The sequence below is a fragment of the Paralichthys olivaceus genome, chromosome 3 (genome assembly GCF_024713975.1).
Source record: "Paralichthys olivaceus isolate ysfri-2021 chromosome 3, ASM2471397v2, whole genome shotgun sequence".
NCBI classification, from domain to species: Eukaryota; Metazoa; Chordata; class Actinopteri; order Pleuronectiformes; family Paralichthyidae; genus Paralichthys; species Paralichthys olivaceus.
This window is the reverse complement of record NC_091095.1, coordinates 5,503,962-5,521,418: the sequence shown is the minus strand read 5'-3', so window position 1 is coordinate 5,521,418 and position 17,457 is coordinate 5,503,962. Positions and strand designations below refer to the sequence as shown.

Below are 17,457 nucleotides of genomic sequence, written 5' to 3'. Positions count from 1 at the left end.
AGAGGAAAACTGCAGCACCCCACTTTTGGTATTTTTAACACTAAGTATATTCTTATCTAAACTTAGACTTTCTCATCACCCCAGGGTACAACCAAATCTGTCAAAACACATCCAGCAACACAGAGGAGCCTTAACACTGCATTTTTAGAGATACTGTCACATGGAAGTTTTAGTTTCTCAGTTTACTTCCCTCCCCTCTCTGCCTCTCGCCTCAATTTGCACAAACAATTTACTTCATTACAACTCTATAAACTCTGATATAGAATTTACATCATTCTAAAAACTGCAAAACAAATAGCTATTGAGAGCTTTAAGACAAATGACAAGTCCAGTCATCTTTAGTTGAGTAGGTAAACAAACAGCCGCCTGCTCTGAGAACACTGGCTTAATGCATAATTTATTGTAAAATCATTTCTTCATCCTATGCAGCTAACACCCAGAAGTTTTAAATAAAAACTCTCCGTGAAGATTCTCAGTCATATACAGGACATTGAAATTGAATGGAGGGACGTTGGACCTTCTTCTATTCAAGTCTTTTTGGAAATATTCAAAAGTTTTCTCTTCTGAACTTGTGTCTACTTTGAAAACTTTCCAGACTGTTGCCCTCAGTGAGAGACATAAAAGCAAAGGTGAGTTCAAATCACTGACTGAATATAAAGATGGATGACAAGACAGCCCTGTGAAGCAGGATAGGTCTTAAACCCTGCATCCTCCATGTGAGTGGATGGGACCAAAATAAGAAGTCAGTCAATACACGTTAAATAAATATGTCTGCAAGTTTGGTTATAATGAGATATTTGATGCTATAAAAACGGGACGAATCGTCATGATTAACTGTTTCGTGATTGGTCGAACACTACTTTCACTCTGGCTCCCAATGACATCGCCAGTAGAAAATGGCGTTCCCTGTGTTTGGAATATTTTGGAAAAAAAACTTCACATCGAGAGGAAGCGGAGATGCGTCGTCCATCCTTATTGACAGTCTAACTGTACAAATGGAACTCATAAGAGAAACGGTCCCATTTTATTTTCCATGCACTCCCCCAAACGCACACAATACACATTTACACCCCCGCCACCACAAACTCACCTGCGGCGCACTGCTCCTCGTCTGCCCCGTTCTCACAGTCCCTCTCTCCATCGCATCGCCATGACAACGAAACACATTTGCTGGCAGCCCCTCCGCAATCAAACTTCTCCGGCGGACAGGTCTGTCGGCCTGTTGTGAGGGGGTGAAAGGCGGTGAGGGAGAAAGGGACAGCGAGGGGGGGGGGGGGGCGTAGGAAAAGAAAAATGGACAGAGAATGAGAGAGGTTGGGGGGGAGCAAAGAGGGATAAAGCGGCAGGGAGAGGAAAATGAGAAAAGAAATGGGGAGGAGGCAGAAGATGGAGAGAGAAGGGACAGCCAGTCAATGAAACAGTTTGATAACTTAGTTATCTTGTTGCTTGAATCGATTCCCACTCAAAGGCCTGCAATTAAACCAGACACAGAGCGACAGGGGAACAAAGAAGCAGGAAAACTGTAAAGCTGACACAACAGCCTGGACTAACAACACAGACTGAAGGAAAGACATGCAACAATCTGAAGAACACACAAAAACCAGACAAACGAGTATTATTTGTTGTGTGTATCCATGTATATATTAGATGTGCTTATTTTCATATTCTCTTCATGAACACTAAGCTCCAAATAGTTTAATTAATATAACGTTTTCTAGTCTTGATGATCACTCATCACAGTACAGCTTTGCCACACACACACACCCACACACACACACACACACACAGTGCATGTGAGGCACTTTCTCTATTATACATCACTCACACACGGCCGGCACAGTGAGGGGGCGTCAGGGGCAATTTGGGGTTCAGTATCTTGCCCAAGGACACCTCTGCAAGCGGAATGGGGGAGAATGATGAGACCGTGGACACTCTGGTTAGTGGACGACCCGCTCGACCTCCTCAGCCACAGCCACCCTTGAAAATGTTATATTAACACATGAGCACGCACATGAATAGCAGGACGCTACCACGCAAAGAACTGGACTAACAATCAGAAGCAACGTGGGGTTCTCTGTCTTACCCAGGTATCCTATAGGTGGACATGTGGAGATGAAATTCAATAATTCAAATCTCAAAAACTTTTAAGATTAAAACCGTATAAATGTAGGAAAACTGCAAAACCTTTCATTTGAGAAGCTGGAACTTTTTTGGTTGATTAATGAATTAAATTGACTAAACTGTCTGACGACAAACATACAAAAGAAAAATGACAAAGGCAAAACTGAAATATATTAGAACACATAGATTAAGTGATTAATAATCAGCAGGAAATGAATCAGCATCTATCTTGATTATTAATTGTTTAAGTGATTTTTCAAAGCACTCTGTGGTTCAGCTTCTCAAATATGTGTCTTTTATGAATTGATTAATCCTGGGGTTTTAAATGATGGTGAAAGTCAAAGTGTCTTTATTACGTTTATAGACTTAATTGATCTATTAATAAAGACTTTTTACTGCATTTGAAAGCACATTTGATAAAGTGATCTCTTTTGAGTGAAAATCACTCACACACGCACACACACACACACACACACACACACACACACACACACACACACACAAACACACACACACACACACACACACACACACACACACACACACACACACACACACACACACACACACACACACACACACACACACACTGTGAGAAAGTGGTCCCTCTAGATAAAAGTCCATTACAGTAGAAAAGGCCATTGTTCCAACATGTGTAGCCCATGGGGTTAGCAGAGGGAGGAAAACTACAACTGTTCAATCCATCAACTTTATGCACTACTACCCACAACACACACACACACACACACAATGGGGAATCTAACCCCAGATCACATTGCAGAGCTGATGTGTCAAACTCAACTCCATCAATTATACATATTTGACCACAAACAGTCTTCTCGCCAAACAATGGTGTGTGTGTGTGTGTGTGTGTGTCAGGCAGCCACAGATCAATAGTACATCTGGGATTTGCCAATTTCGCTCTCATTCACCATTTTATTCAGCTCATATTTCTGCTTTTTCTTATTCCTACAGTTCCATGTTAAACGCTGCCCCTTGTGGAGGGACGCAGAGACCTTCAGCTCTGCCTGGATTTCCTCCAACTGTGCCGTTAGGTTTCCAGGTACTGAAAGAAAGCTGCTACTTGCATCCTATGGAGGTGAGCAGGGAGGAGGTTTGGATTCTTCATCTTCATCTTCTTTTACTGTCGATCTTTTTGCATGACCACTTCCCTCCCTCTCTCTCCCTCCCTCCCTCCCTCCCGCCCTCCTAACTTGCCGCTCTTCTTCATCCTCCATCTGCTGCTTAATATCAGGCTCTTGTGAAAGTATCTTTTCAATGTGTCTCCTCTAAATGAGGTTTCCCTTGACCTTTAAAGAATAAAAGCCTCCTGCAAATCCCCTTTAAGAGAGTGAATAAGCAAGAACCATATCAGCACAGTGTGGTTATTACTTCCAGGGGGGCTAAATGGCCTGTGTGTGTGTGTGTGTGTGTGTGTGTATATCTTTGATTCATAAAATGCTGCTCTCCTTGTCTATGTGATGATTATTATGAATACCAATGGGAGGTCTCATATCGGCGTGCGTTCACATGAGGACATCTACATTACACTTCAATCAATTTAAATGTGCACCCCACAGATTCTGCGATATCACGCTGGTCTAACGTTTCACATTATCTACCTATTATAAGAGTGAGCATGTTTTTGAGCAGGTCAGCACATCCAGGGGTTACCACAGAGACTCTCTCAGTCTAATGAAAAGCTGCACACAGAAACACGGCCCCGGGGATCCAGCCCACTAAGTGTCTGATTGACAGCTGGGTTAAAGCGATGTAATTTGTCCGACTGACCATTTGAGGCCCGTGAGTCCAGGAGGCGGAGTAACGGATCAGCTGCCAATCACGGAATCAAATTCAGATGAGCAAGAAGAAAAAGATGGCTCCACTGATGTTCATTATGCCAAAATAAACTGGATGCTTTTCACCCCAGGGGAAATAACTCACTGTATGAAAAAGCTATTTCCAACTTCATATTGCTAAAGTAATCATCTGTTGATTAAAATATCTGTGTTGAGTCAATTGGCTTTAAAGTGATATGAATACATTCATACAGTGTATGAAAGGTGTAAGACAGGGACCCAGGACTGCACGGTCAAAACCAAACAATAAAACAGACACACCAACTAAATACAGTAATTATTAAAGCATAAACTAATAAACTGAAAAATGTAAAGATGGTATTGATACTGAAGTTGCAGTCAAAGCTTTGAGCTCTTTCTTTGGTCACCTTAAATGTGCAGGAGCACAGCGAGCACTGATGAGTATTAATGGACTTTTTAATAGTAAACTGCAGAGATTAAGCCCACTTTAAACATATCTGAGGTCAAGTGACTACCACAGGGAAGAATGCAAAGGTTGCATCTTGTCACAAAGTATTTAGATCATATTACAGTTTGTACATTTACATATTTTATACATTTATAAATCCTATAAATCCTTCTCTGAGCTGCCAGGGCATTTAACTACATTCATGATTGTCCAGACTTTATACTGAATGAATGTTTCATGGGCTATAAAAATCCTGGGGCACAGAGACAAACCGCGGGGTGTTAGCAGCCAGCTAGCCTGTCCACTGCCAAGGCTGAGAGCGGCAGAGGAACTGATGCTAGCCAGTGGAGCTGCTGGGTGGACGAGCAGCAACAGAAAGTGATCGGTGGACGTGGCGGCTTCAAAGTATTTGTGGATTATTCGATTTAAAACAGGGTCAAAAAAGTGTGCAGTCAGTGAATACATCCAGGATACATTAATGTAAAGCTCGATCAGACCTGTCCCTCAACCTCCTTCTCTGTAAAATCAACACAAACCTAAACAGAGTCAACCTAATACATTACTTATATTTTAATTTCACTGTCAACTTGAGTTAGCAGTAATTTACCTTCTTCCCTTTGGATTAAACTGCCTTAGAAAGGGGCAGGGGATAAAAAGTGTAACATAAATAGTTTTTGTTGAATCCTATGAGTACGGAAGAATTTAGCTAATTAGAAAATAAATGTGCAATTATGCAGGATTTTCAAATATACATATAACATGGCTGCTGTGAATTGGTGCTGGGATTGCAGAAAATGCATCAAATGCATGTTTCCCACTGGATTAGAAGAATGTGTGGCAGAAGTTGCGTTGGGGGTGCGTGCATGGCAGCATGGGGTTTGCTGACATGTCCTGTTTGTTGCTATTCATGCAAATATCGGTTTTTCCTGTGTATTTTTTAAAACACATGTTTGTGTTAGTCGGCAATAAAATTTGCTTTAAGATGAATCTTTTTTCTATCATTCTTCTTCTTAGCATTTGGGAAATTGTGGATGTTAAATAGTTTTTTCAGGTCCTGGGGTCAGAAAACTCATTTAGCACATAAGGGACCATGCAGTCTTGTAATTCAAAGGCCGCATCCAGAAGTGTTACAGACTTGTTATGCGCCTCACGTGTCCTGCTTAAGTGTCTATTATGAGCAGGGTATAGAGGTGGACTGAGCCAGGCCTTGTATGCTAATGAACTTTTGATTAACTACCTTCTTAATTTCCCTTCACAAGGAGGGAGGGGATTGGAGGATTGAAGCGCGACACCACGTCTTCAGCCGCCTGCCAGCCCCCCTGGTGATTGATTCAGAAGGCTCGAAGCCACACAGGCTAATGTAAAGATAATTTTTTTATTATGAGGTGTGTGTCTGAGGCCTGGGAAGTAATATATGTTGTCCTGGAGTCACTGTCTGTCACAGTGAGACGCAATGTCACAACAAAGGAACGTGGGAGGAGTGTATGTGATAATATGGCACATGATAAATGGGGAGGAATGGAGGCGTACAGATGATTTAGCCTGTACCACCGCTAAGGAGTATAGTTGCATGAATTTAAAACGCTTAAAGGTGCACTGAATTCCCCTGCACTCCAGACAGCACATCACTGATTGATGAAGAACTGTGCTTTTTATGCAAACACCTGAGAAACATGCCTCACATCAGATCAGCGGAATATTACTGTGCTGCTGTGAATATCAATTCGCTCCATATGTGCAGCAAAGCAAAATGTATGCCATATTGAAGAAATGTATATTTCCATAAAATTGACGCATGGACACTTTGTGTTACAAATTTCTTATCTCTCTTTTATAAACTGAACAAATTTCTGACGTGACTACAAATAGAGATTATTGAAAGTATTTCCTGCATGTTGCAGACCATGAGTAAAGTCCAAACTAACGGGGGAGGTCCATAACAGCTGATCGTCTGTGAAATAGGATAATTAAACTCAAGTTTCAGCCATGAGGTTGCATCATAAATTGGCGAGTGCCTGCTAGAGAACAGTAAACTTTTATCGCTTGGCTACTCTGTGTAGTAAAAACAGGGCCTTTGAATGAACATTCAACCACATATATAACCACATCATTCCAGTGTAGCTCAGTCTGCTTGAATCAAAACCACATGTTTCAAAATCATGCGTTTAATTTGATTAACCTGGTTTCATGGACATTGAATAAAATGTGGATAGAGAAGTCCAGGATGCAGACAGATGTAAGAAGGGAGGGGAGTGCATAAAAAGGAAAATGCAGTGAGATGGGGTCAGATATTGGTCAGAGAAGGGAGAATATCAATGCGAGGGGAAACTGGGACTACAGAAATTAGAGGATGAAACTAAGAGACACGCTCAAAGACGGAGGCAGGAGCACTGGGTCGGAATTTGATCAAACCGGGGCTTCTTGTGACCCGAGGGCCAACAAATGCAAACACACTCGACATTACATTTTAATCTAGTCACTTGCTCATTCAGATCTGGAACATTTCAACAAACTCAACACCCATGAACACTGTGAACCCGTGAACAGACACAAAAATATCTCCCCAGGTTTTGCTGTTATCCATTCGGAGATGAGCGTTGGACTGTATCTTAACATAGCTTATGGAGATGTGGAGAGGTAGTTTTGATAAGGGAAAGATATTAATTCAAATAAGTGGAGGGCTTGTAACAGGTGCACAGTCAATCTCATTCAGGGATTGCAGAGCATTCTGTATAATTGTAACCTTTATGAAGGAGGAGAAAAGACTGGAAAACACAAAGGACATTGGGCAGGGGAGCCTTAAGCTCGCAGGGCGCTCATATGCATCAATGATTCATGCGAGAGCGGAGATGTATGGATCGGCCAATTATTCTGCTTGTAAGGACTTTGCAATTCAAATGGTTTGAACAGTCGCACTGGGTCATATTGTCATGGCTACGCTAATTAACCTTGTTCCAGCCAGTGGTCGTATGTGCTGATGTAGGTGTAGGGTCATGCTGTCTTTGTATCTGTGTATGTGCCGATTAGGAATGAGTTCTCAGGGATGAGAGCGTGTGGTGGCTCCACAGGGACATTTTGAAATCCAGAAAACCCTCAGTTTATTTCCCTTTACAGGATTATTGAATGTACAATATGTTACTTTAGCCACTAGGGGTATCTCAATCAAAACAATATAAAAAAAAAAAAAACCCTTGTTTGATGAAATTGTAGAGCAACTGGGAATCATGGGAGTTGTTGTCTTCACTGTTGCAGATGAAAATCTTCATGACACAACTCAGGCGCAAATCGTGTTCACGGGTGAAGCAATGTATTCAAGTTTTATTCACGTTGCACAGCAAATTGCCACGAATAATTGTGATCCATTACGAGTGACCAGTACTTCTCTAAGGATGGATTCATTTGTCATATATCCCTGTGAACTGAACACCTTGGGGTTTAGGACTTTTGGCTGAACTAAAGATATCTGAAAATGTCATCTTTGGAATGAGCTAAATAGAGAATCAAAAATATAAAAGCATCTAAAGATAACTATAATGATTGTAATAATCATTTACTGCTTTAATGCATTTGATTTCCCGTTTTTTGACCTAAAGCATAATCTACCACGAGGTTCAGAGTGTGACTAGAGGGACAGAACGAGCTGTAAAGTTAAAGAAGTCGAGGGACCCACATTACATGTAATCTTCACAGGTCAATGACAATTCTCTTCATCTGTGGTGTTAAATCAGTATAGACAGTAATGCAGACAGTGTGCAGGAATAGAACGCTGTATCCAGCAACTCTCACTTCATGTGCACAATAAATTCACGCGAGTAGTTCTGGAGATTGTGTTTATGCATGCATGAATTCAAGTGTTTGCATGTGCATGTGCTATAACTGTAAAGATAGCTGTGCATGCATGACTGAGTGTGAGTGTGTGTGTTTGATTGTACACAGGGGTTAATAATATATATACCTATGAGAATACATGAGTGTGTGTACTTTGCTTCACCTCACAGTGCACACGGAGAACTGGAGCATGATTTTACATGATCATGGAAAATGAGGAAACCAATGAGATGAAAGAGGAGTTTCCCAGAGACGTGCAACGTTTCACTGGTTTGATGCTTGCAATATTTCACAATTATAACACGGGAAAGGTTCTTTCTAACTTCCATTTAATGTGCCTTAGTTGTTTAAACCTTTACTTTAACTTTACTTATAGGTTAGTTGCTCCTACTTACGTTGTTAGACTGATGGTACAATGTTTCCATCCATTCCACATTTAATAAAAATTAGATTTATTGCTGTAACACGCCCCGTGTGGACATCTGCCAATTTACCACACAAACTTTTAAAGCAGTCTTTAAATAGTTGGCTGACTATCCAGAGAAAAGAGATGTTGATAACAAAGTTTTGACTCTTCGGTTTTGCACTGCTACATCAATGTTGCAGAATAGCCAACTCCATCCCCTTGTCCTTCAGATGTAAAATCCAATTTAGGGAAAGGGCGTATGTGGTTAATATCAGATTACTTTTTAAATGAAGGTTAGTGTTGATTAGTGGTTTTCACTGGAACACTGATCTTCAATTATTGTGGCCCTGATGTAGGGAGAAGGGGGAGAGAGATCAAAGCCAAGTGACAGGAGAGAAGAAATGATCAGAGAGAGCTTTGCATTTACTTTTTTTTATGCTGCAGGCTTAATAATAATAATATATCCATCCATCTATCTATCTACGCATTGGAGAACCATGGGAGAACCCAAATGGACACAGAGAGAACATGCAAACTCCACATAGAAATGCTCCAAATATTAAATGACCATCAAAAACAAAAATTTCATTTGCAAAGGAATCAGATTTTTATCTCTCTCTTCAAACTTAGCTCACATGTCTCCAGTTACTGCTGCTCAACTTTGAGATATCTGCACATGTTGACTGACATCAACCTGATGTGAGTTTAAAGTTTTTGGACACGATTTAAAAAGTCACACACAAGGAGGTCATGTCGTCATTATCTGTCTGTTAGCAGCATTACACAATATCTACTGGATGACACTTGGAGGGATGATGCAGTATGGTTCAGGGAAGAAACTGGGATGAAGGGGTGGATCACATTCTCAGATGTGTTGTGCCTTTCTACAGAAATAATGCAGAGATCTTGTTGTGGCACAGAACTGGGGACTGCTAAAAAAAAAATCCCCCTCCTCACTTTCTCTTTATGTGTCTCCACATCTCTCTGTAGCTCCAGGCTGCGAGGGGGAGAGAGAAGGGGCTTGTTAAATGCGGAACCATTAGCACAGTCTAGACTCTGGGTCTGTCAGCGCCGTAGGGGGAAGAAATACAGCGCAACACAAGTGCTTTAATAGGAAATTGCCACTTTCTCCCAACATGTCCCTCTTAATAGTTGTTTAGAAGAAGACATCGGGCATCGAAAAAAATACCAAGTGCCACATCTCAGATAGTGAGGGACTGCAGGAGAAGGGAGTCAGACAGGGGAAAGGAGATGGAGGAGGGTGCACAGTCGGGGGCCAAGCTAAACTGTGACCGCAAGACGAGAGCATCGGAATGTTCTAATATTACACGTATGTTATTAAATGTATTATATTGTAACAGATTTTGGCTGTGCAATTTGTCTTCCAGAACTACTGTCACGTAACTCAGTTTAATTCAATAGTTTATCAAGTTAAGTGGTCTCGAAAAACAAATGTTATTCAGTTTAGCAAAAGCAATTCCCTCCCAAATGCATTTGGTTACAGAGGGTATCACCTCCCTCTGTTTGTAACGTCCACAGAGAAAGTTTGCATGAATCGATGGTTTCATAATATTCTGACCAATTGCAAAACACTATAGTATACAGTTAATTCATGGATTAAGTTGTGTTCAATTTCACCATGCAGTTAAAACATCTGTTCATTTCTGTGGGACCAGCATTAGAATGACAAGCTTTTGTCAGAGAGATAATTGCTGCATATTTGTGTCATTGCTTTTCTGCTTCTGGTTCATGTGATTTATCTCTGTATTGTGAAAATTGATTCATACCGTACTCAAAGTCCAGCTACAAGCCTCATGGGGAACATTTGGACATGTTGTTATGACATTGTGCACATAATAAATAATAAAATGTTCAAATCAAACCTGTTCTATCGTCTAAGTTTGTTTTTGGATGTCACGTCTGTTTTCCAGTTACAGTAAGAGTTTTTATTGTGAAGAGAAACTAAAACTGAAAAGATGAAAATGTATTTTTAGCTCGTAATAAATGCAAAATGATAATGGAAAAAGAAACAAAATGCAAACGTGATCGTTTTTTAAAAAGATGAGGAAAACACTACAGCGAAAGCAATCCCATCAGGCAGTTCCAGCACCGTAAGACGTCCTCTGAGAGCAAAAACATATCGAACCAACAATCAATCGTAGCCGTCCGAAAGCTCGGGTCACTAATTGAACGGAAGAACGGAATTGACAAAAAAAAAAATCACAAGGTGGCTGTTTCTGCGTAGGTGGTTTTCTCTGTTTGATGACCATGTGCTGCAGAGTGTAAACAAGGAAGCGTGGTCACTGTAAACAGATGTTTTTTCTCAGTGGAAGAGTCCCAATGTTATCAGAAGATTCAGTTTCAATAAATAAATCAAACAGATCTCAAAACACGAGGCTTTCCTATTGTTAATTAATTGAATTCCATGTTCAATCAAAACAAATTTGATAAAATTGAACTTGATAAATAAAAGAGGCCAAAGGAAACTCTAAATTCAATGTTTACGTTCAAGGATTCAGGCTTTTAATCCATCATAAATGTTATACGGTTTAAAAAGCTCTGCCTAATTTAACGCACTGTACCATTAAAACTATGAGATTCTCTCACTTTAATGCCCTGATTAAATATTGTTTTTTAAAGTTTTCTCATAAATTGGGTATTTCTCAAAGGGCTTCTTCGGTTTAGTTTTGTCATTATTGCAGCACGACGAGGACGACCATATGGCAGCTAAAACGCTGTGAATTTCATTGTCTGGGGTATTTCCAATCCCGTCTTTTTTGTGGTTATGTTATTCTGTTTCCTCCTTAAGGGATCAATACACTTTAACTTATTGCTGATATAAATCAAGGTAAAGACATTTGTGGTTAATGAGATGCTGTGAGATACAGCAAGCTAAGCAGAAGAATGCACACGAAGGCCCAAGATGATGGGCTTACAATGGAAGTGGAGAGTGAGCGAGGGAGACACCAAGGGAAATTTGAAAGATAAAGAGTGAGAAAGAGAGAGACAGAGGGAGAGAGAGAGAGAGAGAGATGACCTTTTAGTGTTTTTTTTTTCCTCAGCAACTTTTAAGATGACATTAAACTAACTGTCAGTATTGTATGGCAATTATTCATGAGCACGATTTCACTCACACACACACACACACACACACACACACACACACACACACACACACACACACACACACTATCTGGAGACAAACTAAGAACCGTGGTGATGCTGGACATCATCATCAGCTGGCAAACAACAGCCATGTTTGTTCAAATGCATCAATCTAACTGTGTTTACATTTTCCGCGGCAGCGTGTTGTGTCGGTTTTAACAACGACTGTCCACTCTCAAGTGTCCTCTGCTGGTACCAAAGGCCCGAGCTGTATGACATCGGGACATCTTCGTACTGCTGCAGAAAATAAGCCTGGTTGGACGTACAAAATGTAAATATACAGTCGTTAATGGTTTCCTTTAATTCTGATTATAGACTGTATGTAAAGATGGACGACAGGATGTAAAATATCAAGTCAAAATGTCGTGATAGGCTCTTAAAGTATTGGTCATAAATCCAACCTCCTCAGTGTTATTGGATTGGACGTGAGCCAAAGTAATAAATTCCTGTCAAAGACTGTTTCAGTCAGTTTACATTGTTCTTATCACACCGATGTTTGTGATTAAATCGATTTTTATCTGCTACTTGATGCCATTATAACAGGTTCAAACGTCATGATTAATAGCTGAGACTGACTTGCTATTCAGTGCATAATAGTAAAATTGACATTTACCACATACCAGGCTATTCAACGGACGACAAACGCTCAATGATTGAAACTTTGAGTAGCTTATAGAGCAATTGTACTCGTGTGTGTTGAGGCTCGTGAGTGAAATTCACCTCAGAACAGCAAAGTCTTTCCATTAAAAGAACATGTAGCTGGAGAGTAAAGACAAATTAGAGTACTCGCACTCTGAAGTAGAAGATCAAAGTGACCTCAGAGTTCTAACACGCACATGCGCACACACACACACATACTTATATGAGTGCATCTCTCTGTTTTGTGAACAATGGTCACTTCTTTGTCTTTTGATGGCAGAGGGTCGCTGGACTTCTACAAGACTAAAGAGCACAGGAGACAGAGGCAGGTGAAGAGAGAGAGAGAGAGAGAGAGAGAGAGAGAGAGTGTGAGGCCACCTGGGAAATTACGCCCGGCTCTGCCGCCGCCTCAAGCATGAAATTGAAGCCGTCTGACAACACAACTGGCTGGATCCTTTCCGTTCATATTCCAAAGTAATGAACTAGCACAACCTACTGCCTCTGTGCTACAACAGGACGACCTGACCGCACACAGACAAGTAACGTCAGTACACAGGAGCAGGTTGGAGGAGATGACAGCCGGGACTAAGAGACGCAGGAGGAGGGACGTGCAAAGGTCAACTGTGTTTCTCACAGAAGGGCAGTTTGCATCACAGGGGGTTTAGACTGATGATTTGGGCAAAACTGACCACGAGTCTTCCACAACTGAATGAATACATTTTCACTCTGAGGCACTTTGTCAATAAAACTTAAATTTACAGAATGGAAATGGAATTCACCAATTCATAAAGACAAGGATCAATACGTCTGGTTTCATACAAATATACTTCAACAGGGCTGAGAGTCTAAAGCTCCTTCGATGGCTCATGAAGTTAGATGATAGTGCAGTGAAGCTTTGAGCTGAATGCTAAAATCAACACTCTACAATGCTAACCTGCTTGATGAGGGAGGATCTCTCTAATACCACTAATAGCATGCTAACATTTCCTAATTAGAAATATTTCACCATAACCTAAAAGAGACGGATGACTTTCTCCAACTGCAGTAAAGTGTATAAATATGACGAAGGCACAATAATTAAGAAGTTTTAATACCTGTTTGACTCGGCAGCAGCAGCAGCAAGGCAATTAGCAGCTACCCGCCAGCTCTTTCACTGTCCTCATACTTGCTAAAGTTTTCTCTTCAGTAGTGATTTAATTACCACATGAAAAAGAAGAAGTCAATAGTGGCTTGATATGAGCTCGGGAAAACACAGCTAGTAAAAAGTGGGAGAGAAGTCCTGCAGTGATAAGAGGCTCCGCTTTGACAGCCTGTGCCTTTAGATGAATGAGTTTCATCGGCTGGAATGAAATAAGTTTGAAGTCAGGACAGTTTGAACACTGTGCATAGTTTGGTATAAGCCGATGAGGGAAAAACATCTAATTAGATGATCAGTAGAAAGTATTAAACACATCAGTACTTATTAAGGTGTAACCGAGCCCGACCGATACTGTGTACTATGTTTTGAGTACTTAATATGTTGCATACTTCTATGTTCTGTCTACTTATATGTTTACAACAGGGATCAGAGATAAAACAGCATTTCAATCTCGTCTATGCCCGGTACATATGGCACAATTGAAAATAAAGTTGACTTTGATTTGAATTAGGGGAATAAAAATGCTTAAATGATGGAGAGTAATTGTGCTTTCATGTTAGTGAAAAGTTCACTGACTCCGTAGATGTGGAAGGTGATAAATTTAAGTAAAATAAACCACAACCACTTCAAAATAAGAGCAGGAGTTTGTGTTTGTTTACCCTGTCATGCATCAATGACCACTCATCTGGTGGAGCATTTTCTTCCCAATTCCCTCAAGGCCCCGATTCATTTTCAGACATGTAATTACACACGGCGCCCGAGGAGCCGGAGTGTGTGTGTGTGTGTCTGTGTGTGGTTTCAGAGGCATCATCGGAGGTCCATAGTTAATCAGCAGTCGACCAGAGGTTTCAGGGATCAGCCCATCGATTCTCTCCCAGCAGAATCAATGCAATCAAAGACGTTACTTTAACTGAACTCAGATCAGAGAGGGGAGGCCGTGCAGCAGGGAGGAGAGCAGTTGGACACAGAGGGGGATGTGAGACACCATGGTATAAGCTGGTAGAGACTGGATATAGCTACGGACAGATGCAGCAAAAAGGATAAAGTCCAGTGTGACTATTAACTCTCTTAAATGAGGAGTGATGAGGTGGTAACAGCAAAACAAAAGCAAGAGGAGGGAGACAAACCTAAATAAAAGACGTAGACGCTGAACGGTTGTGTATATGGGGGGGTGATGAGCGGAGAGGTTATAGTGTTCTCCATTTCATCATCAACAAAACACCCAATGAAGGAATATCTATGATCAGAGACTTGTAGCAGATTTGCCAAAGCCCACTCACCATGTTCAGTGTTCCCCTCAGGCCGAGGATTTACTTGTGGTGGTGGGTGGTGCAGCAGGCAGAGAAGTGATACCTGGTTATTTTCCTCAGCCACAACTTACAGATGTTCATTAATCAGTAGATGCTGCGATTGAAAGATGATCCCTAACTAGCTAGTGTGCGCAAACTGAAGCTTCTAGACCCCATTGAGTCACTACAGTAAACCAACACAGACTGGTGTGAAACCAAAGAGGCACATTATCGACGATAGATTAACTTTATCATGTTAAATATCTGTCGTGCTTTAAAAGTGCTTAAAAACATATTCACTTATTGTGTAACTTTGTATGTGTTTTACTTATGTTCGTCGATGTTTCTTTATATGAAAAGATAGTAACACCAAGTGATGCTTTATAAATATTTGAAACAAAACAGCATATAAACCCAGGATTCTTTAATAATTAAACGTTAACGTTAGTGTCTCCGGTTGACAAGCAAAAGTGCGAACACATTCTGCTGCATGCAATTACGCACACGTGCACACACACACACAGCTCTGAGGATCAATGTGGCTGAGAAAGTTAGCGGACCTCTCACAGCGTCTGACCTTGATTAAACATAATTAGACTTAACCAAGTCCACTAATGTGATGAAATGACTAACAGATTCACCTTGTGATGAATATTTAATACGAGCATCGACTCTGAATTTTATACGAACACTTGTGCAGCTGCACAAGCTCAGATCACTTACAGGCCAAACACACACGTGCACGTCCGTACGTCCTTCTCCCAATCAGACCTATTACCCTGAGAAACTTCAAAGGGCTTTTTGATCACATCTTTGAAAATCAAACACAGATTAAACGCAGGAGCTGGTCAGTGCTCACAGCCGTTTATGGTAAGTTTGATGTTGTGTGGCTGATCTGATCTCCGGAGGTAAAACTGGTGAGATTTAAAAATGTGAATCCATTTGAAATCAAAGTTAAAGTTTGTATGGCCCTAGTTCAGACCTGGTATTAAAATCTGTCCTGGATCACAAGTGGTGAGAAATTCATCCCGAATGAACGTTACCCATCGCAAATAAAAATCTGTCTCTAATTTGAAATATTTCGAGAACAATTTGAAATGTATCTTGATAATTATCGATATTGACTTTTATTTAAAGTTTTGGCCATATTGATAAGCCCCAAGTGAAGTTGCAGATAACATTTGGTGGAATACCTCGGCCCTTGTCTCACCCTCATATCTGTCTGAGCCTGACATCGCTTAACACAAACACACCCACACAAACTTCCTTCACTCTGCTCCTCCCTCCCTGCTCCCACCATACAAACACAAACATGCTGTGTAAACCTCCCGGCCTCACCTCACTGTCACTGCATCACTTTGCAGAGCGGCTCCTGACCCGTTAATGCTGGAGAAACCTCTGACACGCTGCAGAGCTGAGTCCACTAATCTCAGCAGGCAGTGTTGAATTTTTCAGTGCAACGGTTGAGGTTGGTTTTCCGGCTCTGTTCCGTTGTTTTAAAATTACACTAGTGCAAGCTGAAAACGTGAGCGTTAAGAAAAAACCGAATAAGCAAATCACTTGAGATCTGAGTATTTCAGTGATGAAGGGCAGTCTCAGTTTATGATCTAAATGAAGTATGTAGTTTTCTACACTGTGTACAGTGTCCTTCAGTCAGAATCTGCAGCAAACACTTGCTGGTTCTGCAGAATGGGAGAAAGCTAAGCTCCAAATAGGTTTCTGTGTTTAAAAGGTAAAGTTTGACAAATGATTTTTAATACCCACTGCATAATAGTGATAAACGCTAAATCTTCTGCTGCGCATAATTTCCTCTCTGGCCTTGATCATTATGGGTATGGATGTCTGATGCTGCAGCCAACGGGGGAAAAAACAACTGCAAAGCCATTTTCCGGAGCAAAGTGCGACACAGTGGAGGTCGGCGATAGCAGCTGGAATGCAACAGAATGCGAAGCACTGAGACCGAGAGAGTGTGTGTGAGTGTGTGTGTGTGTGAGTGTGAAGGTCACAAAATGCAACACCAATTACTGTAAATACGACAAAAACAGTTTCGTCATGCAGGCGAGTGTAGATGTTTTCGGAAAAGAATGTACTTTGATTCAAATACACGCTCACAATGTGTATTTCCGTGTATATGGGTGTTTGATGTTGACCTACCTGACAGTGGACATGGCCTCCCCTCCATCCCTGTCTGTGTGTTTGCCTTTGTGTTTGTCTACATGTGATTGTGTTTTCTCCTGTCCGTGTGTCTGAGCTGCTACTTACTGCAGATTGCGTCAGCCTCATCAGACCCGTCTGCACACTCTGGCTCCCCGTCACAGCGCCACCTAGCAGGAACACACTGGCCGTTCTTGCAGGCGAAGTCCGTAGTCGCACATGTCTTCTTCGCTGTGGAGACAAAGTAAAAGGTCCAACATTAAATCTCTTTATATCGACTTTGATTCCAAGAGCATGAATACTTAAACTCCATCTCACAACTGATCTCTTTGGGATACGGAGTGAAACAACATTACAGCAGTAAGTACAGTGGAGACATCAAACAATAACAAGGCCAGGGAATTAAAATTGCAGGAGCAATTCCCAAGCACCAACTTCAAACCAATGTT

The 17,457-nt window shown here is 41.1% G+C and overlaps 1 protein-coding gene across 7 annotated transcripts in view; it reads right to left on the bottom strand.

Annotated features, from left to right (window-relative positions):
* lrp8 (low density lipoprotein receptor-related protein 8, apolipoprotein e receptor) overlaps positions 1–17,457 on the bottom strand; it is a 140,650-nt gene that overhangs the window by 51,544 nt on the left and 71,649 nt on the right. For all 7 annotated transcript variants that reach the window (XM_020098498.2, XM_069521606.1, XM_069521607.1 and 4 more), the window contains exons 3-4: positions 17,117–17,239; positions 1,091–1,219 (exon numbers count right to left, since the gene is read on the bottom strand). In XM_020098498.2, the coding sequence (XP_019954057.2) occupies positions 1,091–1,219; positions 17,117–17,239 (252 nt within the window). The remainder of the gene's footprint in view (positions 1–1,090; positions 1,220–17,116; positions 17,240–17,457) is intronic.